The sequence below is a fragment of the Tiliqua scincoides genome, chromosome 13 (genome assembly GCF_035046505.1).
Source record: "Tiliqua scincoides isolate rTilSci1 chromosome 13, rTilSci1.hap2, whole genome shotgun sequence".
In the NCBI taxonomy this organism is placed as follows: Eukaryota; Metazoa; Chordata; class Lepidosauria; order Squamata; family Scincidae; genus Tiliqua; species Tiliqua scincoides.
In genome coordinates, this window is record NC_089833.1 from 397547 (window position 1) to 423645 (window position 26099).

The 26099-nt window shown below is 51.8% G+C and overlaps 2 protein-coding genes across 3 annotated transcripts; one reads left to right on the forward strand and one right to left on the reverse strand.

The window, feature by feature from the left end:
- Positions 1–50: 50 nt before the first annotated feature.
- DCTN5 (dynactin subunit 5) lies at positions 51–8262 on the reverse strand. The gene is made up of 6 exons (XM_066640698.1): positions 8168–8262; positions 6584–6652; positions 5835–5953; positions 3231–3342; positions 1005–1107; positions 51–878 (listed from the first exon to the last, which is right to left on the reverse strand). Exons 1-6 carry the CDS (start codon positions 8213–8215, stop codon positions 781–783), a joined length of 549 nt encoding a protein of 182 aa, XP_066496795.1. The 5' UTR covers positions 8216–8262; the 3' UTR covers positions 51–780.
- A 200-nt stretch (positions 8263–8462) lies between these two features.
- On the forward strand, positions 8463–24613 carry PALB2 (partner and localizer of BRCA2). Of its 2 annotated transcripts, none has more exons than XM_066640543.1 (13): positions 8463–8595; positions 10692–10751; positions 12166–12265; positions 12871–14532; positions 15965–16545; positions 17429–17512; positions 17711–17872; positions 19484–19569; positions 21231–21389; positions 21569–21685; positions 22586–22673; positions 23216–23364; positions 24121–24613. In XM_066640543.1, exons 1-13 carry the CDS (start codon positions 8473–8475, stop codon positions 24347–24349), a joined length of 3600 nt encoding a protein of 1199 aa, XP_066496640.1. In that variant the 5' UTR covers positions 8463–8472; the 3' UTR covers positions 24350–24613. The 2 variants fall into 2 exon arrangements, with proteins under 2 accessions (XP_066496640.1, XP_066496641.1); XM_066640544.1 differs by having other exon boundaries at positions 12871–13185.
- Positions 24614–26099: the final 1486 nt, after the last annotated feature.

Here is a 26099-nt window from a genome sequence, read left to right on the forward strand (position 1 = left end):
GCCTCTCTGCTCCCAGAATGCCAATTCAGAAAAAAGGATGGCTTCCAAAGTACTTGACCGACTTAGGAGTATTTTAATTGGTGCCCAGGAAAACAGAAACACACCAGACAGCAGCTCCACGGCTGAAGGCTGCGACTACACATCTCTGTATTTGAACAGCCTAACGCAGGTTAACGAGTGGCACAAGGGTACATGCTGTGGAACCAACAACACCAGTGCCGGCTACTGAAAACACCCTGGGCTACGAGTGGACGTTCAGAAAGGGCGAGGGCCAGACTGGCTTGGTCGTGCTTGCCTTTCCAGTTGATTGGCCTGCAGCCAGGAAGAGGGCCAGGAAAACGTGCTTGGGGCAGAGCGAGAGGGATGAGTGGGGCTTGCCTGGCCAGCTGTAGCACACAGCAGGTGAAAGCCCACACCTCTCATGCAGTGCGGTAATTTCTGTCCCAAGCAGCAGCCTCCCCCCCAGCCCTCTCCCTCGGTTTGGTTTCTGCCCACTCCGTGCGCTCACACTTGGCTTGGGGTCACACAAACACGACATGATCCTTTCCTCCATGAGTGCGCCTGCAGCTGCAGCATCCCCACAGGAAATTGGGAGAGCCTCCAATGCTGAAACCAGGGACCATGGACAAAATGGGTGGGGGGGGGAGAGGGAACGCACACACACAGTGGGAATGCAACAGGATGAGAGGCTTTCACTGGATCCCGGCATCAGCCACCTGCGCAACTCCCACGAGGGGTCAGCCATGCTGAAAACCAAAGTTTCTGGTCATGCTCCTCATTCTAGATCTGGGTCAGGGGCAGGAACTTCTGGTAGTAGCTCTTGGTGACATCAACCATCAGCTCTTGCGTGCACTCTGGGAGTTCTCCAGAGAAGAGCCCTGGAGATGAGAGAGAGAGAGAGAGAACCGCTGTGCATCCAGCCTCTTTGCAAACAACCCCACTGGTCCACACATGCCTCCCAAACACCCCTCCATGCCATAGATGGCCTTCTTATCTCCACGTACCCGGACAGCCGGAGAACACAGTGAAAGGCGGGACCACAGTCTCTGGGGGCAACACCGTGTTGTCAAGGATCTTGCAGCAGTCCTTCAGGACACACCGGCGCCCCTGAAAAGGACACGCATTGATCAACTTGGAACCAAGTCCCCATCCCCATTCTTTCCACACCTGCTCACATCCTGGGCCTCGCGTGGCCAATAACAGCTGAAACTGTAGCAACACCCGTGCAAATTCTGCTTCCTTTCAACTTGTGCACAAGCTAACAGCTGCAGGACAAGGCCTCTCCGTTGTCTGGCTCTCCAGGGCAATTCAGTGGGGACCCAACGACTCCACAGTAGTCCACTTGCTCACTAAGCTCCACTGGAGAGGGCCATCTGTGCATCCACCACCTTCAGAGGTTCACTTTCAGAAGTCCATTCTCTTCGGTCATCTGAGAGGACTGCGTTGGTTGTTCCGCCACTAGGAAAGGTTAGGGGGAATCGTGGCCAGAAATAGGGCCTTCTGGGTGGTGGCGCTTGCACTGTGGAATTCCCTCCCCTTTCAGTCAAGAAAGCTCCTTCATTGTTAACCATTGTTAAGGTGCAAAAGAGAGCGACTAAGATGATTACGGGGCTGGGGCACCTTCCTTATGAGGAAAGGCTACGGCGTTTGGGCCTCTTCAGCCTAGAAAAGAGACGCCTGAGGGGGGACATGATTGAGACATACAAAATTATGCAGGGGATGGACAGAGTGGATAGGGAGATGCTCTTTACACTCTCACATAACATCAGAACCAGGGGACATCCACTAAAATTGAGTGTTGGGAGGCTTAGGACAGACAAAAGAAAATATTTCTTTACTCAGCGTGTGGTCGGTCTGTGGAACTCCTTGCCACAGGATGTGGTGCTGGCGTCTAGCCTAGACGCCTTTAAAAGGGGATTGGACAAGTTTCTGGAGGAAAAATCCATTATGGGGTACAAGCCATGATGTGTATGCGCAACCTCCTGATTTTAGAAATGGGTTAAGTCAGAATGCCAGATGTAGGGGAGGGCACCAGGATGAGGTCTCTTGTTATCTGGTGTGCTCCCTGGGGCATTTGGTGGGCCGCTGTGAGATACAGGAAGCTGGACTAGATGGGCCTATGGCCTGATCCAGTGGGGCTGTTCTTATGTTCTTATGTAACCTTCTACAAAGATGGCTGCTTCTTAGTAATTAACGTTTTAACTGACAGTTTTTACTGCTGCTGCTGCTTGGCTTTTATTGTCTGTTTTATAGTTTTTCGTGTATTATGTTTTATGTATTTTAATTGTTTTTTAGCCACTTTTGGTGCCCTCTGGGGAGAAAGGCAGAGTACAAATTGAATAAATAAATAATAAATACGTAGGAGAGGCATGCCAGGGTTGTCTCTGTGGTGGTGGCTCTCAAGCTGTGGAACTCCTGGCCCCAAGAGATCTGCTTGACTCCTGCTTGTCTGCCTGCCACTTATCAAGAAACAAAGATCTGGAAAAGCTGTGGTTGTGAGGAAGACTTGTATTCACCCGACAGCCTTCACCTGCTCCCGCACACACAGGAGAGAAGCAGAGAAAGTGGCCCAAATCTGTGTTAATCTCAAGAAGCCATTTGCAATCACAGCATGTCTCCTGGCCTCAGGTGTGCAAGACAAGAACTGCCATGAGGCGTAAGCTGCTGAAGTTGCACTCCAGCCAGGCGGAGAGAAGATTCATCGTCTCAGCAATTAAACTCTAACTATGTTTGCTCAGGTGCAGGAGATGAAAGAGTGTCAGGGAGCTCCAGTGTTTCCTAATGAATTGCTGTTTAGTTTGGCCATGAAAATGGAGCCCTGTCTACTAGTGGATAATTCCATGCCCTATTTCCAGCAAGGAACCAGGTCTGCAGCTGGGGACAGCCAGCCCAGCTCGCTCCAGGTAAGATAAGCCACCCCCGTTTCAAGAGAATGTGGCTCTCTCAGCCAAAGAATGCTGCTTCTGCAGGTCAACACTGGCCAATTCTCTGGCCCACCTGCAAGTCCAGGCCTCTTCCTTGATGTCAACCCCATGAACAAAGAGCAATTCAGGGTAGGTTTCACCTGCCCCCATGGGAAGTGCCACTTTGGCAAGAAGGGCGCAGCAATTTGCGACATGAGCCACAGTGCCCAGAAGCAAGACAGTCCTAGAGCTGTTACCTTGCTGTCAGGACTTCTAGGTGTGTGTGTGTGGGGGGGGAGGCTAGGTGTAATTCTGGCACGCACTTACAATAACACAGTTTTTGCCGATGTGGACGTAGGAGCCAATCTGGGCTGCGTTGACGACACAGTCCTCCTCGATGAAGACGTGGTCCCCAATGTGCAGTGGAAAGAAAGCCACTCTAGGGAAGGGGTAAGCAGGGAAGAGAGGAAGAAAGGATTATGAACTTGCACCTCTGCCTCGCTTGTACCACTCAGCCACCACTAAACTGCCAAGAGACAAGATAAGCTTGACCTGGTTCTGCTTGTGAGCCAGGCCAGTAGCACCCTCCATAAATGCTGCCATGTAGGTAGTGCTGGAGGAACAAGACATGCCCTGAATCACCCCCCTCCCCTCACATTGCTACCACTACTTTGCCTCTCCTCATGTTTCCGCTGTGATTGAGTCAGGGTGTCTGCCAACCCCAGACCCTGCCGCCACGGGCTGCAGTGTTAACCTTGGGCCCTGGGAGATGCTGCCAGCTTCTGGATTGAGACCTGGTTGAAGACCAGGAAGCAGAGAGTGGGTGTCAATGGGCAATTTTCACAATGGAGAGAGGTGAAAAGCAGTGTGCCCCAAGGATCTGTCCTGGGACCGGTGCTTTTCAACCTCTTCATAAATGACCTGGAGACAGGGGTGAGCAGTGAGGTGGCAAAGTTTGCAGACGACACCAAACTTTTCTGAGTGGTGAAGACCAGAAGTGATTGTGAGGAGCTCCAGAAGGATCTCTCCAGACTGGCAGAATGGGCAGCAAAATGGCAGATGCACTTCAATATCAGTAAGTGTAAAGTCATGCACATTGGGGCAAAAAATCAAAACTTCACATATAGGCTGATGCATTTTGAGCTGTCTGTGACAGATCAGGAGAGAGATCTTGGGGTGGTGGTGGGCAGGTCGATGAAAGTGTCAACCCAATGTGCGGTGGCAGTGAAGAAGGCCAATTCTATGCTTGGGATCATTAAAAAAGGTATTGAGAACAAAACAGCTAATATTATAGTGCCGTTGTACAAATAGATGGTAAGGCCACACCTGGAGTATTGTGTCCAGTTCTGGTCAGGAAATGGAAAAGGTGCAAAAGAGGGCAACTAAGATGATTGCTGGGCTAGGGCACCTTCCTTATGAGGAAAGGCTACGGCGTTTGGGCCTCTTCAGCCTAGAAAAGACGCGCCTGAGGGGGGACATGATTGAGACATGCAAAATTATGCAGGGGATGGACAGAGTGGATGGAGAGATGCTCTTTACACTCTCACATAACACCAGAACCAGGGGACATCCACTAAAATTGAGTGTTGGGAGGGTTAGGACAGACAAAAGAAAATATTTCTTTACTCAGCATGTGGTTGGTCTGTGGAACTCCTTGCCACAGGATGTGGTGATGGCATCTGGCCTGGATGCCTTTAAAAGGGGATTGGACAAGTTTCTGGAGGAAAAATCCATTATGGGTTACAAGCCATGATGTGCATGTACAACCTCCTGATTTTAGAAACGGGCTATGCCAGATGCAGGGGAGGGCACCAGGATGCAGGTCTCTTGTTATCTGGTGTGCTCCCTGGGGCATTTGGTGGGCCGCTGTGAGATACAGGAAGCTGGACTAGATTGGCCTCTGGCCTGATCCAGCGGGGCTGTTCTTATGTTCTTAACTACAATTCCCAGGAGGCCTTGCAGGTCTTCTTGTTGCCTGGTGTGCTCCCTGGGGCATTTGGTGGGCCGCTGTGAGATACAGGAAGCTGGACTAGGTGGGCCTCTGGCCTGATCCAGTGGGGCTCTTCTGATGTTCTTACATCAGTGGAAGAAAAGATCATAGTGCAAGGCCTGCAACTGGGCAGGAGGGGCTCTTCTCTACTTCGCAAAGGCCCTGCATGCTATGTGGACAATGAAATAGACAGATGCTTCTCTCTTTTTTATTTTTAATATACTTTTTTGTTTTATTAAAACAAATACAAAAAATTCAAAAATAGATGTTTCTCAACAGAAAACCATTTGTTTAAAAAGGAAGGCAGGTAACAGAGTCTCACCAAGTCTACTGGCAAGAATGTAGAGCCAAAAGGGAGGTTGGAAAATAAAAGGTGCTGGGGGGAAAAGCAGGGAAAAACTTTTATATCTATTCTAGTTTACGAATAAAAGTGTAGGTGGGGCATGAGATCAACTATCTTTTAACATGTTAAGGACAGAGAAGGTTGCTCAAGGGGTGGCTGCAAAGAGCAGCTTGCAAGTTGTTTCTGGTTAAGGTTCTGAATGCACCACAGCTAGAGACACGTGATGAGTGAGTTTGTTTAGCATAAAATTAATATCAACTGGTGAGTGGATTGATCAATTGAAGGGGCTGATTCACATTTAACTTGCCAGCAGAAGTTCTGAATTATAATTACAAGAGTCTGATGATCAGGGAACTTGGCTGTGAATCCACGAAAACAGTATCTTAAAGATTTTTGGGTTCTTAGAAACCTGCTGTTTTAAGGGTGGCTGCTTATAAAAGGCAGTGAGTGGTACTGAACACAGAAAATTTCATGCTTCTAATTACTTTGGTGCCCCCTAGAGGCAAGTGACAGCCTCACACTACCAAGAAGCGGGCAAAGGACTGCTCTGCAAGGCTCCACACCACCCTGCTTTGCACCAGCCCCAAGCAGCTCCTACCCCTTGCTGAATTTCTTGAAGGGCGGCCGGATGACACTGCGACTCTTCACCACACAGTGCCGGCCAACCCTCACATTGGCCAGGTCCCCTCGGATGATGCAGTCATTCATGACGATCGTCTGAAAGGGAAAGGAGGACATACAAGCACAACGGCAGGACACCTGGCAGGTCACCAACACCGTGAGAAGCCAGGATCCAACCCGCAAACAACAAAGATGGGAGCAGGGTTGGGAGGCTTCTATTTCTTTGTTGTCTTAATGACAGACAGGCATTTATGGTCTCAGTATCCAAGAGAGAACCAGGATGGTGTCATGGTTCTAGTCTTGGAGTTAGACTTGGAAGATCCAGGTTCAAATCTGTGCTCAGCCACGGAGCTTCCTGGGTGACCTTGGGTTCACTCTCTTCCATTTCTACCTCACAGGGTTGTTGTGAGGACCAAAGGAAGAAAGAAACCATGTATACTGTTCTGAGCTCCATGTACAAAAATTTTAAAAGAAAAATTTAAAAACAACAGCTGAATTGGAAATGCATTCATTCCAGTTTTTTGTGTATGTGCAGTGATTTTTTCCCCCTAGACTTTGTAGTTTTTTTTTGCTTCTCTGTCTCCCTGGAGTGTCTCCCCTGTGTGTGATCTTAGACTGGGAGCCCTCCAGAGGTTTCCTGTACTCTACTCATAAACCATCATGCACGATTGATGGTGCTCTATAATATCAACAAGACAAAACTTGCATTCCATAAGCCTTACTTACCTTGCCATTGAGAACGATATTCTGGCTTCCACAGAGCACAGACTGCCTGCTGACTTTGTTCCCCGAAGCCTGAAAAAAGGCAAAAGGTGGTCAGCAAGCCAAAAACCATCTCCAGGAAATCTGGAACTCAGTTCAAGTTTTGCACACAGGGCTGTTGTCTTCAGATCCAGCTGAGCCTGACGTGTGCTTCCTCCTAGAAGCCTACCTTGGCCTAGAAGCCCTATTGCAGCCCTGGTGAGGGAACTGCGTAAACCCATGAAAATAACATCCAACCTGTCCATGCAGAGGCCAAATCCAACAAGTGGAAGTTCAGCAAGCAATACAAAAAGGACTCCAGGGCAGAAAAACTTACTGCCTCCCTCAGAAGACCAAGCACATTCTAAGAGGTCACAGTGTCACTACAGCTCACACATTTATTTATATAGGGCCATAGGTTAGTTGCTAAACATACATTTTCTTTAGTCAGTTCTAACTCCCAACACTCGGTTTGGGTGGATGTACCCAGATTCTGAGGTTGTGTGAGAGGGAAAAGCACATCCCTCTCCACTCTATCCATCACCACACCCTGTGGCAAGGAGTTCCACAGATTAATGACAGGCTGGGTAAAGACATATTTCTTTTTGTCTATCCTACCAATGGGTACAAACTGCAAGAGAGGAGATTTCAGTTAGACATAAGGAAGAAATTCCTGGCGGCCAGGTGGTTTGGCAGTGGAACAGATTGCCGAGAGAAGTGGTGGACTCTCCCTCACTGGAGATCTTCAAGCAGAGGCTTAACAAGCACCTGTTGGAGATGCTCTAAGAGGATTTCCTGCCTAAGGCAGGGGGTTGGACTAGATAACCTATTAGGACCCTTCCAACTCTACGATTCTATGAACTGTCCCGCCACCCAGTTTTAGTGGCTGTCCCCTGGTGCTGAGGTTGTGTGGTAGGGAAAAGAGCATACCTCTGTCCACTCTGTCCATCTTACCATCCCTATGGCAAGGAGTTCCACGGACCAACTACATGCCGAATAAAGAAATATTTTCTTTTGTCTGTCCTAACTCTTCCGACACTCTGTTTTAGCAGCTGTGCCCTGGTTCTGGGGTTGTGTGGGAGGGAAGAGCACATCCCTCTACCCACTCCAGCCATCATCACACCCTGTGGCAAGGAGTTCCACAGATTAATAAGAGTGGCAGTCCCCGGTTCTGGCGTTGTGTGAGAGGGAAAGGAGCGCCCACTCTCTGTCCTCCCAGCCCTGCTGCCTACTTCTGTAATCTCAATCCTGCCCCCTCAGCTCTTGTAGCAAGGAGTTCCACAGGCGAATCACACGCTGGGTCTAGACCTGCCCGTTACCCGAGGGCCTGCCTGGCTCTGGCACTCGCCCCACCTTGGGGGACCTGCCAGGCTGGGGGGGGGGGCACCGCAGGGGCTCAGCTGCGGCCTCTCGCCGTCACAACAGCCCTGCGAGGAGACCAGCCCCGCCCATCACAACGGCCCTGCGAGGACGCCCAGCCCCCCATCACAACGGCCCTGCGAGGACGCCCCGCCCCGCCTACATCATAACGGCCCTGCGAGGACAACCAGCTCCACCCCACCCGCGCACCGTCTCGATGTACTCGGACTTGTTGTAGAGCAGCTCGCTCAGCTCCATGGCCAGCTCCAGGCTCCGCCCCCTCGTCCCACCCGGGCTTCCGTACACAACCTCCACCTTCTACCGCGGCGGCCAATCGGCGCCGCCCGCTTTGAAGACCCGCCCCCTGATCCAGCCAATCACGTAGGGCGGAGCGGAAAGGTGGGGTCACTTCCGGAAGCGCTCGTCTTCAGAGGCTGCGGGGCACCGGAAGTCCTATCGAAGACAGCGCATGCGCAGACAAGGCTTTGCGCCCGCCTCGGCCGGAGTCGGCGCGCATGTGCGTTCGCACGCGGGCGTCTGAGCGGGTAGACCCAGCTCGCTCCGCGCGGGGCGTCCGGCCGCGGCCCGGGATGGAGACCCTGCAAGGGAAGACCCTGACCCAGCAGGAGAAGGAGGAGGTGGGCAGGGCTGGCCGCGCTCTCCCGGCGGCAGCAGGAGGGTGGACCCTGCGCTCGCCTGCGGAACTCCCCGCCACTAGGCGCGGCTCAACTGCCTCCGGGAGGAGATGAGGCTGCAGACCCTGCACTTTACCTGGGAGTAGGCCCCGTTGGCTGCGCGCTGCTTACCTCTGAATAGGCCCCTAGAGGGCTGGGCCACCCTGGCCTGGGGTCGCTGAGCACCTGCTGGGGAGCCCCTGTGCCACCCATGGGCCTCCCACAGGCGGCTCTCAGCACCCTGCATTGGTCCAGCCAGGGGGGCGGTGTGTAGGGAGGCAGGTGAGGCAGAGCCTCCCCACTGGGGCCCTTCAAAAAGCGCTGCTGCCGTGGGAGGCACCCAAGCGAAGCGTGACCCTGGACCCCAGACTCTGTGAAGCGTGGGGGTGGAGGGTGCTTGGGTGCCTCCCACGGCAGCAGCGCTTTTTGAAAGACCCTGGTGGGAGAGGCTCTACCTCACCTGCCTCCCCACCCACCACGTCCCTGCTGCTCGTGGTCCTCACGGCAGCACTTTTCAAAGGACTGTGGTGGGGAGGCTCTGCCTTATCTGCCTCTCCACCCACTGCACATTCCTGCTGCTCTAGGACCTTGTGGTCCTCATGGCAGTGCTTTTCAAAGGACATCCTAGTGCTTATTGACAGCGATGTCTCCAGGCTACTTCTCTTGCAAAATACCCAGAAAGAGGACAAGAAAGCAGCAGTGCCTGGGGGAGATAGTCACACACGCACTTCCTGTGATCCCTTTCACCCCTGGTGCTGCTGGGGGGCTTGGGCTGGGAAGGGAGGCCAGAGCCTGCTCACCCACAGAAAAAGATGGAGGGGTTGCAGCTGGCATCCAGTGTTATACAAACAGCTGGCCGTCCTGACTTGGGGTTCAGGAGGCCATGTCCTCACCATTCACTGGCAGCGGCACCCATCACCCAAGGGCAGGCTGACTGTACAGTTGTGGAAACCTGGAAAACTGACAGTGCAGTTTTGTGCCTGTTGTCTCACTGAGTTCAAGGGGGACTTACTTCCAAGTAAGTGCCATATAGGATAGCAAGTTGACTCTTTATCGAATATGCACACTCAGGGTCCCCATGGAGAGCAGCGAGCACAGTCTGGCCCTGGACATGTTGGATCCAAGCCTATTGCCTTGTTGATGTGGGGAGACCTTTCTTTGAAAGTCTCCATGGGGAAATTCTCACACCAGAGAGATTCATTTTTGATCAGTTTTTCTGTTGGAGTAACTTGGAAGAGTGTCCCTATGCAGGCAAAGAACTGTCTCCTTGGGAACAAAATGGTTATATGGTCGCACGTGAATTTCACCCTCTGAGAACTGAACCTGTCACTCCTGTCCTGCACTTCGGTTGCTCCCAGCAGCAGCTTCTTCCCTGCGCTGATGTCCTGAGAGTCTGTTCTTCTGAGAGCTTTCAGTGCATGAGGGTTGCCCACAGGACCCCTGGTAGTCTCAGCTGTGCAACCAGTGGAATGGGCTGTTAGCTGCTAGAGGAACCCTATCTTGCTCCCTCCCTGGTGCTGTAACCGTACATGTGGGCACGCGTGCACACAAGCAGACACACATGCGCACCAGTTTTAGCATTGGGCTTGAGTCTTAAGTATGCCAGATCAGTCTCAAGAGCTGTTAAATAAAATTTGGAATCACATTCTAGACTAACACCGCATCATACCCTAACTCTAGAAGTAAGTCCCACTGTGCTCAATTCTATCCAACTTTCCAGCATGGATGCAGCCTCAGTGCATTCCCAAGGTAAGGGAATAAAGTTCCCTTCCCTTAAGGAGGCCCTTCCTCTGCAGGATGCAATGCACACCCTGTTGCCATGGCTGCATCAGTGCTGGAAAGTTGGATAGGATTGGGCCCTTCCTCCTTGCAAAGTGTGCATGGGATTGAAGCTGAACTCATTCAGACTGCTGGATGGGAGCTTTCAAGACAAACCCACCTTTTGGTTGCTTTGTTTCGGTGAGGTATGACTGTCCAGTTGCTTCCTCCAGCAAGACCCAAAGGCCTAGGATGTGGTTAATCTAGTTCACCTCTTACCCTTCTTGGACTTTGTTTTCTAGCTGAAGGAGCAGCTGGCCTTCCTGAAGAGAGAATACAGCAAGACCTTCCACAGGCTGCAGGTGGGTCAACAATGGTCTATCGCCAGGGCTCTTTACTGCTTATTATCTCCATTTTTGTGGCATTTATGCCTCAATCACAATGAACAAAGACCTGATTTGTGGAGATCTGACGTAGGGCTGGCTCCAGGTTTGAGGAGGCTCTTGGCCAAATGCCCTCTTGTGGGCCCCCTCAGGCACTTGGGAGTACTTCCTGGTCCCCTGCTGCTGCCGCCGCCGCCAAAGGCAGACCTGACTTCTGGGTCCGCAGAGAGTGGCTGTGGCCACCAGTGTCTTTGCACAGCATCAGCCATGGTGCCTCCTGGATCCTTTTCTCCTTAAGGCAGTTCTGGCCCATGTTACACCTTACAGTGTCATTCTTTGCATCCTTACTCAGAAATAAGTCCTGTTTCAGTCAGTGGGGCTTACTCCTAGATAAGAATGCATAGTATCGTAGCCATGTTCCTGTTGAGGATGGATTATATGTTGAGGTTGAATATACCCAGGGATTGGTCTAACTTTTAAGAGAGCAAAAGGTGTGTTGGCCTGTATATTTATTTATTTAACCATATGCTAAATAAATAAATAAATAAATATACAGATCAACACACTTTTTGCTGTCTTAAAAGTTAGACCAATTCCTGGTTATATTTGGAATGCTGATTCCATAAAATGGCATCAGTTTTGCCCTCTCATGTCTAGTTTCAGAGATATGGCATAGTGAATGGTTCAGGCAGCTTCCTTGTGAGGTGGCTTATGCCATGGCTTCCTCAAGAGGAAGTTGCTTGGACCATTTGCTAACAAGGCTATGTCATATCTCTGAAACTTGACATGAGAGGACAAAACTGATGCCATTTTTGGAATCAACCCCCCAAGTTCATATTAAAACCACCATAAATTTTGAGGGGAAAAAATTTATCACCCTCAGTTTTGCAGGACTGTGTTAATGTAATATGGTGCATGTGGGACAGTCCTTGGAAAAGCATTTGGAAATTACAGCTGGCACAGAATCTGGCAACAAGAGGCCTTGTTGGGGCCTGTGCTTGGAAGTGTGCAACTCCCGCTTAATTTTACCTGTATATTTTTGAGCTCAATTCAAAGCCTTTGAATCATGCTTGGGGCTGGATGCGTAAAAGATTTTCTCCAAATATGAAGCTGCCCAGTTGTCTACCCACTGCCTGAGGCCCTGTTGCAGAAGTCTGTTGTGGGGGATGCATGATATTGTACCTGGTCCTGTTTTCCTCAGGTGATGGGAGGAGGTGGCAGGTGTTCGCAGTGGTCCAGCTAGGCCCGTACTGGGCCAACTCATTGGAATGAAAAACGGATCAGCTTGCCTATTTAACCTGTTTTGAATCTTTTGAGAAAGGCAGTTTATAAATATTGTAAAAAATAAAATAAATTTTGTCTCCCTTCCCCACTTGCTGTTTTATTTTTCTAGCGTGCTGAGAGAGCAGAGAGGGTGAAAAATCATGTCAAGAAAAGAACTGCTGAGCCAAATGAGTTTCTTCCTCAGAAGGAAGCTCAAAAGGACCCTGAAGGTACCAGTCTGGAAGAGCAGAGCAGATCAGGTGGCATTTTCTGCGCGTGAATGGCATTGGCATTGCAGTTTGGCTGTTTTAATGGGAGGTGATCATGGCAGCGGTGGCAGCGGCACTGATTCTCTTCGTTTTGACCTGCCCGTCTCCAGGAGCAGCAGCACACCTTTTCCTCATGCTCCTCTGCGAGGATCTTGCTGTCACAGATGCTGGGTTTAGTGTCACCCACTCCTGGTCCTCACAGGGAGCTGTCCAGGTTCATGGCTGGGCGAACAGTTCCATGAAAGAGCCTGGCATTTTCCATAGCCACAGCTTTGGGGAACTGCTGTAGCTCCTTGGTATCTGCATTCAGGCGTTGCCTAAGACCTCCTGGAGCCTGAGACTGTGCGCCAAGCACTGAGCCCCACCCACCTGCCCTATATCTGGTGAGATGCCAGACTGTGTTCCACTCTCTGGCTTGGAAAAGAAAGGGGGGCAAGGGGAAGAGGATGGTGGGCTGGAGTGTCACACAGACTTGAGGATAGGATCCATGCACCCTTCTCAGTAAAAGTCTGCCAGGGCCTCCTTGATGGAAAAAAGCTGCTTACCTGTTGCATTTCCCTTCACAGAATCCATCAGCCAGACATCTCCTGAGACCACTGAGCAGGTCCTGGCGAGAGCCTTTCTCGAGCCAAGCAACGTGAAAGCAACATTCGTTGGACTTGAACCTGAAGTTGTCGTGCGAGGAGACGGCTTGCCAGAGAACTCGGGTTCTGAATGTAGCACCCCCGACCCTGAAAGTGAGCTCTTCTGTTCCAGTGGACCTCGACCTGAAAGGAAGCAGAACCGGCTCTCAAGGAGTAGAACCAAAGCACGGCAGAGAGCGACTCTGGCTTTGGGGAGGAGGGGAGAATCGGCCTGCGATGTGCTTCAGGAAAATGCAGGTCACGACTGGGGGTGCGAAATGGCCAGTACTGGGAGTTCAGGTTCACCGGTCTTCAAGAAAAGGTGCAGCACTTTGGAGTTTGACCAGAGCACCCCAAGCGCTGTCTCAGCAACTGAAGGAGGAAGTCATGGGGCGGTTGTTGTGCAGCCAGAAACTGCTGGGGAAAATGTCTGTCTTGGGGCGTCCAATCTGCTTTCTGACACCTGGTTGAATGAGAATCGAGTCCCCTCAGTGAACTCTCAGGGCAAGGAGAGTGTCTTTGCTAACCCTGAAGGTTCAGCTGTTGAAAAACCTGTTGCATGTGATGACGTGCGATGCTGGGAACAAGTATCTGTCCAGGTGGAAAAAGAACAGGTGTGGGTGGGTGAGGAAGAGCCTGGCAGGGCTGCAGGTGTAGTGAGGGCCAGTGAGGCTTTCCAAGGAGGTGGAACTGCCCCCCGTGTGTCTGGACATGAAACGCTTGAAGACAGAAACCAATGTGACAAGGCGAAGAATTTGGACCTCGATGACAAAGAGATTTCTTCCCTCAGCAAAGCAGGGGAAATGGGACTAGGGAGCCAGGGTGAAGCTGGGCCTCCCCTCTCAGAGGAGGCTCTTCCTGCTGCCGCCACGGAAAGCCCCCTGAGCTCCTGCACAGTGGTTGAGGGCCTCCTCTTCCCTGTTGAGTATTACGTGAGGACAACCAGGCGCATGTCCCGCTGCCAGCAGGAAGTGGACCTGGCCGCGGTCCTCCAGGGCCAGTTGGGGAGGAGGAGGAGAGGGCAGGGGGCTTCGCGGAAGGAGAGGGGGACCAATCTGGGCTTGCTGTCCCGAGAGCCAGCAGGAAGTGAGGACCAGCTGGGGACCACTCCTTTCCCAGCTCCCGGCGCTTGCGTGGGCCCCGGATGCGACACCACCTCTCCACTGCAGCCTCCCCCTCTCTGTGGTGCTCTGGGACAGGGCCTCATCCAGCACAGAAGAGGAAGGAGGCCGCGAGGAAGCGCAGAGCGCAGAGCTGTCCCTGGTGCATTGCCAGAGCTGCCAACTCCTGAAGACTCCTGTTGCCTTGGGTCTTGTGAAGCCCGAGGTCAGGGTGCAGCACTCTCTGTGGAGGACAGTGGCAGCCAGGAGGCCCAGCAGGCCGAGCTTGTTCTTGCTGCCGGCAGGCACCCTGAAGCCAAGTTGGAGGGTGTCCGGAGCTCCTGCACCATGTCAGGGACTGAATCTGCCATCAGCCATGTGAGAGACCAGGAAGTCAGCAGTACTGAGACGCCTTGCCCCGAAAGGAGAGCTCAGGAGCAAGAGGGGCCTTGGAGTTCTAGTGGGGATGAGCTGGTGGCCTTGGATGCAGCCCCTTTGCCTCGGTGTAAGCCCCCAGATACTGCTTGGAAAAGTGAGGGAAAAGGAGCACCTCCAGATAGGTGCCCTAGTTGGTGGGTCCAAAAGGCCGCCATTGAACCTCTGGCAGCAGCTGGGAGGGGGAGTGTTCTGCCTCCCTGCTTTTGACCTGCTGATAGATTGCAGAAGGCACGTGGGCAGCGCCTATTGGCTTCTGCAGGGTGAATTTCTTCCAGGGATGGTAGGGCAGACATCTGGCAAGAGTGCTTGAGGGGCTGAAGGTTTACCTAGCGTGTAATAAGTCTGTGGAACTCCTTGCCACAGGATGTGGTCTAGATGCCTTTCAAAGGAGGTTGGACAGATTCATGCCCATCACAGGTTACAAAGCATGATGGGTATACCCAACCTGGTTTTAGAAGCAGGCTGTCTGTGAATGCCAGGTGCATGGGAGTGGCAACAGCATACAGTGTCCTGTGTGCTTCCTGAGGCATCTGGTGGGCCACTGTGAGATGCAGGAAGCTGGATTAGATGGGCCGTTGGCCTGATACAGCAGGACTCTTCTGATGTTCTTATGGCTGCTGCATAGCCAGACTGGTCCTGCGCATCTCTCTGGTTTTAAAGGTTCCCAGTTGAGCCCTGGTTTTCCTGCTTATTGTCTATTCTTTAATGCATTTATTTTGAAGATGTCTGTCCTACCCTTCTCAGCTGGGGGTGGGTTGTCAGGCAGCTGACAAAGCTTCCCACTGGCTGTTTCAACCTTGCAGAATTTGACAGCAGGGATGCAGCCAGTTCTGTTCCCCTCCTTCATGTAGCTGTGGAAGACGTACACATTCACGAACCCCCTCAGGCTCATTTCATTGGCAAATTGTGTAGTCCCGGATTAAGTTGCAATCTGTAGGACACCCCCCACCCAGGGCAGTGGGAGGCAACATATTTTGAGGATGGCAGAGTGTGGGGAGAGATGCAGTCAACCTCTGGGGCCCAAGACATTTTCCTGTGCAAAATTTCATTGAAATGAAATTGGGGAAGAGAGGCTTTAGGTTTCTGCTTCAAGCCTCAGTGTGTCTTGGACCAGCATCACTCCCAAAAGCTATGATGTTCAGTTTTCCCTGCTGTTTTGGAGTGGGTTTCCTTGGCTGTGGGAGTGGGAGTGGTGAGGGGTTGGAGTCCTCCAGAAATCCTGGAGGCCCCAGGCTTTGAAGCGCACACACATCAACTCTCGTGCAGACAGGTGCTTCTACCAGCAGAATCCAGAGTTGCTGGGAAGCTTGTCAGCTGCATGCTTGATTTAAAAAAAATTTTTTTTGTAAAGGAGACTTTGGAGGATAGATCTGAACCTCCAGGCCACCTCTCATGGAGCAGAAGCAGAGTGGCATTAAGCTTCCGAGTAGTGAGAGCCTTTGAGCCGTGGTCCATGATTCATTCTGCTCTTGATAGGTGCTTCTCTTCTGTGCTTTCAGGTGGGAAGAGGAGCAGCCTGCGCATGGGGTCTCAGAGCCATCCTGAGCCTCTCAATGCCAAGAGTGAAATAGCCAGCCAGAAGGACCTACCTTCCCTGCTGCATCTCCAGAAATGTGGAGATGAGTGTGGCCTACCTGAAACCTGTGCCATAGAAGAGCTGGAGGTTTTTGACTCTGCCCAATCAGTAGAGAGCCTCCAGTGTGCTGGTCCTGGGGACAGATCAGCAACTGGAAATCTGTGCAGCGTTTCTCTGAAGGAGGAGCCAGCCAGGTCACCTTCTGCCCAGCAGCCGTTGCACAGGAAAGGGTTTCCTTCACATGAACTGCTCCTCTCCCCAGCCCCTGAGGCAGTCACCAGCCAACTGGAATCCCAGCTGCCCACTTCAGTTTTCCCGCTAGTGGGAGCAACTCCAGTCTCCCAGCTATTGCCAGGTGCGTCCCCTTTGCAAGTGAAAGCCAACCAGTCCGAGTCTGAAGATGGAACAAGGTGGAGGCCTAGAGAAGCAGCAGGTGTGGTCCTGGAAGTGAGCCAGTCATCAGTTGGCCAGTCTGTGGAACACTGCAAGGAATCTCCCACACAGGTAAGGGGATGTGAGGTGGGGAGGCAGCTCTGGGGAATCATTGTCTTTGGCCTGGTTTCTGGTCAGATCAGGATGTAAAGTTCTGTGCCTTAGCCCTGGGAGAATGCAGAGGGCCATTTGTGGGCAGAACCCCAATGCAGGCATGCTGCTCCTGACCTGCAGCCAGTTTTACCTGGTTAATTTAACTCTCCCATCCTCCCTGCCTGCTCAGTACCACTGTCTCTTCCTACCAGGAGTACCCTCCAGCCATTAGGCTGTGTGTGAGATGTTTCCCTTTGCTCAGCCATGCTGGCCTTTTCATGACCAAGGTTGCATTGATTAGCACCCAATTACTATAATCAAGAATGTTTATGCACTGTTTTTCACCCCCATGTTCAGAAAAATTGTTTGTATAGTGAACCTTTCCCCTGAGCAGTTGTTGATGACCTTTCTGTGACATCAGCAAGATAATTGCTGACATCAGCAAGATAATTGGCTCACCCGTGACTGCCAGTTATCAATCCGCTAAATAAAAGATCACACCTCTAGAACAGAGTTTAAGTCAAACCCTTCTGCCCTAAGGGAAGATCCTTTGTGTAAACCTCAGCACAAATGGTGAGTAAGCTGGGAATGGTTGTAACTGGGAATAGTGAAAGTTGTCTTCTAACTTCAGGAGATGGACTAGTGACATGGATGGTCTATGCTGCTTTTGGTGCTCCTCTTTATCCTGTTAATTTTATGTTTTATCTTATGTATTTTGAGCATGACATTTTGGAGGGGGGAAAGGCTTGTCTACGTGCTGCTCATTTGCAAAAACCCATAAACATACTCTGGGAAATGTCCTGCCAAAATGTAATGATCTGTGTGGATTGTCCTTTCCTCATCTCAATGTCTTGTTGTGCAGATTGAAACCGTGGTGGAGCATGCGGTGGAGGCCTTGCAGGACAGCCCGAGAGAATGGAACTTGCAAATGACTGCAGTGCTAAAGGTTGGGAGGATGAGACTGCTGTTGCCCTTGCCGCCCCCCAGCTGCATCACCAGCCCCACCCCTTTTGCTTGGGTCTAGGAGAGCCCCAGCTGTGGCAAAGGAAATGGCAGCTGGGCTTGCTGGCATCCCCTGGAAACTCTGTGGGGAGAGCAGCTGCCTGCTTCGAAATAACCCGTGCTGCTCTCTTGTTTTGGGCAGGCCTCCTCCAGCTCCTGCTTGGTGGACCTGAGTGCCGTGTGGTGGGAAGCAGCTGACTCAGCCGAGTTCTGCATCGCAGTCGCCTGTGAGGCCTCAGTCTCCCTCTGGAGGTGCCTGGAGGCTGGCCGCTGGGAGGTGCTGAACACCTGGCGCTTTGCAGAGGTAGGCGGGGAGAGGCCTGCTCCCAGGATGCCTGTCGCTGTAATTGTCATCACGCTGCTTCCGGGTGCTAGATTTAAAGCAGGCACGCACATGCGCGCGCACACACACGCACACACACACAGAGACAGTACCCACGATTGTTGGCATTGCTTATCTGGATCCAGATATTGTCAGGAATTAACAGACGTTTGTGGTGATGTCTGGATTCCACTTCCCCCCACCTCATCGACTATCTGAAGAGCCACTAGAGCAGGGGGCGGGGCGGACACCTGTTTGGGCACAGGGGGCGGATATTTGGCAGTGACTTCCTCATGTCATTGCCAAACTTCCAGGTTGCTGAGCTCCTGGAAGTGGAGCTCGGCTTGCACAGGGAATCTGTGAGCCTGGAATAGTAAATAGTAAATTGGGTGGGAGGCTCCTCCGAAGCAAAGTTCTGCACGGACTGGATGTTGGGTGGTTGGCCAGATCTGGCCGAGGGCCCGAAGTTGCTGACCCCTGAACTAGAACAACAGGATATTTTGACTGCAGTTATTAACCCCATAGTGCCTCACCATGTCCTCCACTTCGTCCCTTGCATCCCTCCTCCTTACTCCAGTTTGGGGATCTCAGCTCAATGCCTTAGTTTGTCCAGCTGTACCAGTTTGCAGGTGCAAACTGTGACTCTTTCAGCCCCCACAATATTCACAGTTGCATAAACTCTGGTGGCTTAACCCAGTGGTTCCCAAACCGACCTGGAGCACAGCAAACATCTTCCTGCTGGTGCCAGTCTGGAATTACACGATAACGTCATTGGCACTTACTTTCTGGTTTCGTGACTGGGAAGTAACCCTGAAATGATAGGTGAAGAGCATATAGAGGGTGGGAGGGCCCAAAAAAGCCCCCCAAATGCCACACGCAATGCACAGCCCATGGAGCAGAGGCTTTGCTCCATGATCTGTTGCATTGTGGATAGTACTGCTGACGGAACATCCACCATGCATCCTGCAATGTCGCTGCAATGTACAATTTGGGAACCGCTGGCTTAACCCTTTGGCTTTGTCTCTGGGCCAGCAGTCACGAGTTATTTTCTGTGGAACATAGTCTGTGTCCTCCAGCTCCGGAAAGACAAACCCTTTTATTTCAGAAAACGTTTTCATGAGCTGCATGTGGCTGCACCAGGTGCATGATGTGAAATATCTACTAAGCAGATATGCAAAGATATAGAATCAAGTGAAGGCTAAAACATCAAAGGGAATTTGTAAGAGGACATCAAACAATCTTGTGACAAGCTTAAAAAACTGCAAGTGAAGCATTGGTGACCAGTCACTGTTCAGTGATGGCAAATCACAAGACCTTCCGCTGAAATAGATGAATTAGTACTTCAGATGCCACAGGACTCTTTGTTCTGCCTGCACAACCAGATTCATTCAGTGTTTGGGTCCTTGCTTTCCCATTCATTAAAATGATACTGAAGCCATCTTGTTACAATGAAACAGTAGTTAGAATAAAAAACAAAGGCAGTTGTGCTGCTAACAACAGGGCAGGTGAGGCCCTGCTCAGAGGTTCCAGGTTGGGAGGGAGGATTTGTCCAGTGTGGAGGAGGAGTTGAGTTCCGCTGCTCTGTTTCTCCAGGTTCCAGTCAGTCAGATTGTAACCCTGCCGGATGTCCACAGCATTCTGTGTGTGGCCTTGGGCAGGTGGGAGACAGCACAGATCAGGTGAGTTGTGCTGGTGTGGGCTGAGCCCATTGCCACAGGCTCTCAAGCTGTGTGTTTCTCAGCCACCACCTGTGTGTACACCAGCTGTGTGCAGTGCCCACCCGTAATGGTTGATGTGCAGATTCCACACATGTTGTATTCAGCTGGTGCTTGTCAGTGCATTCAGGCTGCCCTCTGCAGCTTTGAGAGTCCAGTCTCCATGTTGGCTTGGGAACAGTTATGTGCAGAGGTGTTTGAAAACTATTATTTATTTTACTCAGAAGTTGCCACTCCCTTGCACCTGGCGTTCTGTCACTGGGGAACGCCAGTGCACTGCTAGGTCTGCCAGCACAAAGAGAGCCCCATTGTCAACAGGCTGTAGACTGGCCGCCAGCACATTCTCGCTGTTAAGAGGCAGGATGGGCTGAGGTGGAGTTGGTGGCAGCTGAATCCTGAAACCCCCTTCTCAAGGCGGACACACCCCCAGCAGCTCCACCAGCAACAGAGCTGGTGGAGCTCAGAGGAGTCCCATAGGGGACTGCAAGTAAGCCTCTCCCCCCACAACCAGCCTCTCCCAACAGAACATGGGATTGGACTTGGTGGCCACCAGTAGCCATTTGCTCTCAACACGGCGACTGCAAAGCTGTAAGATTCTTTCCTTAAAGCCAAGGAGATAGTTCATCTTTGTGGCGGTTTCTCGGTGCCCCCGAGGAGAGATTGAGCTACCTTATGTGGTGATGTGCCCTTGAGGAGTTAATCATGACCTTGCAGTTGTGCTCAGTATTATTGTTGGCATCCTTCAGTCTCGAAAGACTATGGTGTCACGCTCTGAATGGTGGTTCTGGAACAGTGTCCTCTCCAGAGCGCGAAGCCTGGGTAAAGTAGGTATGGAGGATAGGCTGTTACCCATGCAGCAAACCCCCCCTCTCCACGGCGCTGAAATGGTCCAATGGAAAGGCAGAGGCCAATACGGTTGGTTCCAGCGGCATCGCAGGAGTTGCCAGAACATGACTGTGTTCAGCCATGAACTGCCTCAGGGACTCCGGCTCCGGATTTTGCCTCGAGGTTGTCTCCTGAAGCCTTTTCCATAACTGGATGTAGCCACAAGGCAGTGGAGGTTTGGGATCAGAGTTTTCCTTCTCTCAGATGAGCTGCCTTCCCAGGCTGACGAGTCCCATCTACCCGGTTGCTGTTTAGTCGCCTCTTAGGACAAGTACAGCCAAACTGAGGGCCTATTCTTATCCCCAGCCCCCAGGGGTAATTATTAGTAACCAGTCATTAATATCAGTATTATTAGTAACCAGTCATTAAGCTGTTGCAGCTTAACAGTTATTTCCCCCCCCCCCAAGAAAAGACAGCATTTTTGTGTAGCTGTGGAAGAAGCAAATCTATAGAATGTCCTCTGAAAGAGTAAGCACAGTCTGAGCACAAACTTGCCTAGGTGTAGTTCTCGTGCTGTAAGAGGCAAAGAATTCTGGAAGTTGCAGCAAGCAGCCTGTTTTTTGTAAAATCTGTGCTGCTGTTTTTGCAATGCAGCCACAAGCTGCGTTGCACAGCTTGTGCACAGATGTGCATGTTTGCACTGAAGGAAATTCCATTGATGACAGTGGGGCTTCCTTCTGAGTATATCTGTTTTGGCTCACCCTAAAGGACAGCTGGCCTTCTGTCCCCTCTGCCTCCAGGTTCCTGTTTCAGTCTGAAGATGGCAGCCCTGAACAGTCACAAGTCAAAGTTGGTGACATCAAAGCCATCCTTGGGCTGAAGAACAGGAGGCTGGTTGTCAGCTTTGGGTCCCTCCCAAACCAAACGGTTGAAGTCATTTTCTTCTCAGAGGCAGGCAGGTGAGAAACGGGAAAGGAAAGTGAGTGATGGGGAGGTAGTGCTCTTGGGGGCCAATGGCCTTGTGGAAAAGCCACCTGTTGCCAATGCACTAGCCTGCAGGTGGAGCTGGTTTCTGCTTCTATGAATTCCGCCATCCCTGATGGGGTGTGTGTCTTTAGTCTTCATCCCCCTTTCCTAGGAGTCTGAAGAGGCAGTCCTTGAAGCCTCCCCAAGAGAACATTTCAACCTTTGCTGAGGTAGACGGCATACAGGATGCACTGGTTGGCCTGACAGCTGCGAACTGTGTGGTGGTTTGGTAAGCGTCTATCCCAGAGTGCCACCCACCTGGCCAGTCCTGGGGGTTTCTGGGTGGCATTTTCTGGTTTTTGACCTGATTCTTTGGCTTGGTAAACTAACCTAAATGTGTCTGCCCGTCTTGGGGGTTACCTGCAGTATAAATATTGCAAAAGATGGCTTCCTCCCCCCAAGCACAAGTATTTGTGTTGAAATATCTGATTAGGGAAAGAACTCCTGAGTGCACAAACTGGTTTTGATGCTGCTGCACTCTGCAGCCAAAGCTTTGCTTGGCAGTTGACCTTTTTTGAAACACTCAAAAGGTGTCAGTCCCTCAGTCTGTGGAATCACTAAGGGAGCGGGGAAAAGAAGGCACAGAAAACCGTTTGCAGGCTCAACTTAGGACCCCCTTGGAGCTTTGCCTGGAGATCTTTCACAGCCGACCTGAGACTTCCCTGTGTCTTCATCTGAAGAAGTGAATTGCAGCTGGGAAGCTGCTTCCTTTGGCTGGCTTTGTGTTCATTTATTATGTTGCATATTTGTGTGTTAGGCACTGAGGCATTTCTGCATCACAAGGAGCAGCCAGGGAAGGACTCTCCACCTCTCCTTGTGGATTTGGGGCTCATTGAAAAGGGGACGTTTTGCTGCTCTTGCAGGGCTAGAGGGGTTGCCAAGTGCCACCACTAATCTGTAGCACCTTGGGCTATGTCTTTGCCCTCATGACCACCCTGGGCGGTGGGATGCTGTCCTTCCCATGTCACAAGTGAAGAACAGGCCAGAATCACTGAGGGAGGTGGAGACCTTTGGCCACTCCCTGCTACCTGTTGGATGGAGGTAGCGAGGTCTGAATGGCCACCAGAGCTTTTGAGATGGTGTGTTCCCAATACGGGGCAGTGATGACAGGTGCCTCCCTTTCCTGCAGGAACCTGTCAACCGGGCAGCTGCTAAGGAGGATTCCTGTGGGCCAGCCTGACCCTGCCTGTGTCTGCCACAAGGCCTTCTCCGACTCGGTATGTCTGGGAAAGTGGGTTGCTCCAAAAACCTGGACAGTTGCTGTTTGAGCTGGGCAAGGTGCTATCTAGGTCAGGGATGCTGAGGCTGTGGACGCTGCCCTTTCGATGCCAGCCAACAAGGGCTGTTCCTCACTGCCATGCTAGAGATCCCCTGTGCATTGTAAGAAGTCAGGGGCCGCCTTCTTTGGAGACCTGCCCAGGTTTGAGCTGCTTCTTGAAATGTCACAAGTTCTGTTTTGGTGCTTGTGTGGATTGGCTTCCAAGGGCTCCACATTTCCAGGCCTTGCATTTGAATGACTGTTCTGCTCATTTGCAGAGTTGCTATGTTGCTTTTGCATTGCAACAGACCTGGAGCCCTGGGGTGGTGGTGGCGGCGGCAGCGGCAGCTATAAATGGACATTAAATTCAAGAAATAAAAGTATGATCCAAAGGCTGCCTGATCCCCTGAGTCCGTTTCACTCCAGCCCCATCTCACTGCTGCTGCTTTTCTTGCTCTTTGAAAGTGATGCTCCTGTTCTGCTCTCTCCTTTGCGCATCAGGGCCTCCTCTTTGTGGTTTTAAGTCAGCTGCACACGGAGGAGAGCAAGGCGGGCAGGACCGCTGCCTTCCAGGTCATCGCACTCAACCCCAAGACAGCCAGGAGTTCTGGGGTGGCGCTCTTGTCCCTCCCTCGGGGGATTGCAGGAAGGCAAGTTGGGGCTGGGGAAGGATTTTAATTGGGACCGAGAAAAGATTGTGCTGAGTCCAGGCTATGGTCTGAAGTAGAGGACCTGCCTTCCCAGGCATGGGTCCTCCCTCCAGCCTGGTTTTGACCCCTCCACCAGTAGTGTGTCTCCTTGCTGAGTGGGGTTAATGTGGACAGGGGGGCATCCTGTTTGCAAAGGATGTGTTCCCCATTCCTCTTGACATTCGGGTGACAGCGGGTCACAGGGAGGGCACTGCCCTCTTCCTGCCAGCCTCCTGTGCCAAACCAATGATTTATGTCCCGGAGTTTCCTGGAATACAGGCAGGCAAGCGCCGTTGCCTTGGCTGCTTTTCAAGCAAGTGGAAAGTTCTGAGCCAAGCCTCTCCTCCTCATCTCTCCTCCTCGCTGAAGCACAGGGCACGTGTTTCCTGACCATCTTGTCTGCTCTTGGGGCACTCTTGGCCTGTTGCTGGAGATGTTCCCACCCCTTCTTTATTGGGACATGTTTTTCTAGACCAAACAACACACGCACAGGCCCATGATAGAGTTGGGGGAGAGAGATGAGGTTACACTTAACCCAGATCCAGTTTAGACACTGCATCTCTCCTCCCTGCCCCAGTCCTATTCACAGGGGAAGTAAAGCAGGCAGTCAAGTCTAGTGTGGCTCACAATTGGGGACGGTTTGTTACCTGCCTGAAGCTGCACCACGGGGGTGCACATATGTTAACAACCCAACAGAAGCCCTGTTTTTTCTGCTAGGTGCGTGGAAGGGCACGTGAGGGGCACCTCTGCAGCAGCCGTGCTGACATCTGGAACAATTGCTGTGTGGGATCTGCTGCTGGGGCAGTGCACGGCTCTGCTGCCCCCCAGTGGTGAGGGGAGCTGGTCTCTCGTCAGGTGGTCAACTGTGGACAATTGCCTGCTGGCCAGAAGGACAGATGGCAGCGTTTACCTTTACAGCTACACAGCAAGGCTGCCCTGTCCTTGACAGTTTACCTTGGTAGAATTCTTCACCGGAGCAAAGACTGCATCCCCCAAGAGACAAAGAAATGCATTCTGTGATGGTCAGCTTGACTGACTGTAACGGAGACTGTGCATCAGTTTCTACAATTTCTCAGTTTCTAGATTTGAGGGAACCAGGAATTTTTTCCTCTGCAAGCCCTGCTGGAATTCACAGGAGCTGTCAAAACTGTAATGTTGGTTTAAAATCCACCTTTTTTGCCTTTGAACTGTTCCGAGCCATTTTCTGCATTGTCGTAAAGTTAATTTAAAATAAAAGCTTGTTTGAGTGGTAAATTCAGGAATCTGTCTGCCTCCATGTTGAGAAAGAGGTTCTATGTCCCTCCACTTCAGTGCCATTAATCCTGGAACATTTTCATGGTCACATCTGAGTTAGGATCCCTGAAGGACTTTTTTGATGGACTCTTTTTTGAGTCAGACCCTAGTACAAAATGGTCAGAAATCCTTGCTGGGGGGGGGGGGAGGGGGGAAGACATGATTGAGATATACAAAATTATGCATTGGATAGATAGAGTAGGTAGAGAGATGTTCTTTCTCCTCTCGCCCAACATCAGAACCAAGGAGTTCTGGGATAGCCAAGGGATAGCCACTAAAATTTGAGTGTTGGGAGAGTTAGACAGAAGAAAATATTTCTTTTCCTAGCATGTAATTAATTAAGCCATTTCTACCCAATGGGGCATTTATGTAACAGGGACCAAATGTGTACACCTGTGGACCGGGCAAAAATGGGTTAATCTGGAGAACTCCTCTTCACAAGATGTGATGGCGTTTAGCCTTGATGCCTTGAAAAGGGGATTGGACAGATTTCTGGAGGAAAACGCATCACAGGTTACAATCTGTGATGGATATTTGCAATCTCCTGGTTTTAGAAACAGGCTGTCTCAGAATGCCATGTGCAAAGGAGGGCACCAGCGTGCAGGTCTCTGGTGGGCTTGTGTGGCTACCTGAGCCATCTAGTAAGCCACCATGAAGCACTCTAGATGGGTCCTTGATGGGAAGCTGGTCTAGATGGGCCCTTGTACTGACCCAGTGGCCTCTTCTTACTGCCACGAAAGGTGGGACAGATTCATGGCGTATCAGAGGTTGATCTTTGTCAAGGGGGGGGATGTGCTGCCTTTTGTCTGGATCCAGTTGCAGGTGAGCCATGTGGGGTGGGGGGTGGAAGTGAGGATTCTCTTATGGGGCATCTGCTCCCACATCCCTGTGGTCTGGGGGGGTTTCTGCCCCCCATAACTGGCCACTTGCTCTTTTCCTTCACATGCACAACGCTGCCTCCCTCCCCTCATCCCCAGCTGCAAGTTAAGACTGTGGCCTGGGTGGCTTGCTACAATAGCCCTGCAGTGATGGCCCAGGGAGCTAAGAGTGGCCCAGGGAGGGGGGGCAGCCCCTGCATCCTCAGCCCCTGGCCTGTGGCCTGCAGGACTTGAACCCAGCACCTCCTTGCCTGCACTCTGGCACCAGCACTGGCGGCCCACCCTGCAGTGCAGGCCATGCAGCCTGGGTGTGTGTTGGTGCGGCAGCCGGCATTGCAATAAAGCTCCCCCCACCAGCACCCTGCGAGAGTCTCCCTTGCAAGTACAAGCGCGGCCCCTTTAAGGATCAGCGCGCGCCGAGCCCCGCGCATGCGCTCTCTACCGCGCGCCCAGGTTTACTCAGGGAAGGGGGCGGGGCTGGCAAAAGCCGCGCCTCCTGCCCGGAGTAGACCTGGCCATGCCCCT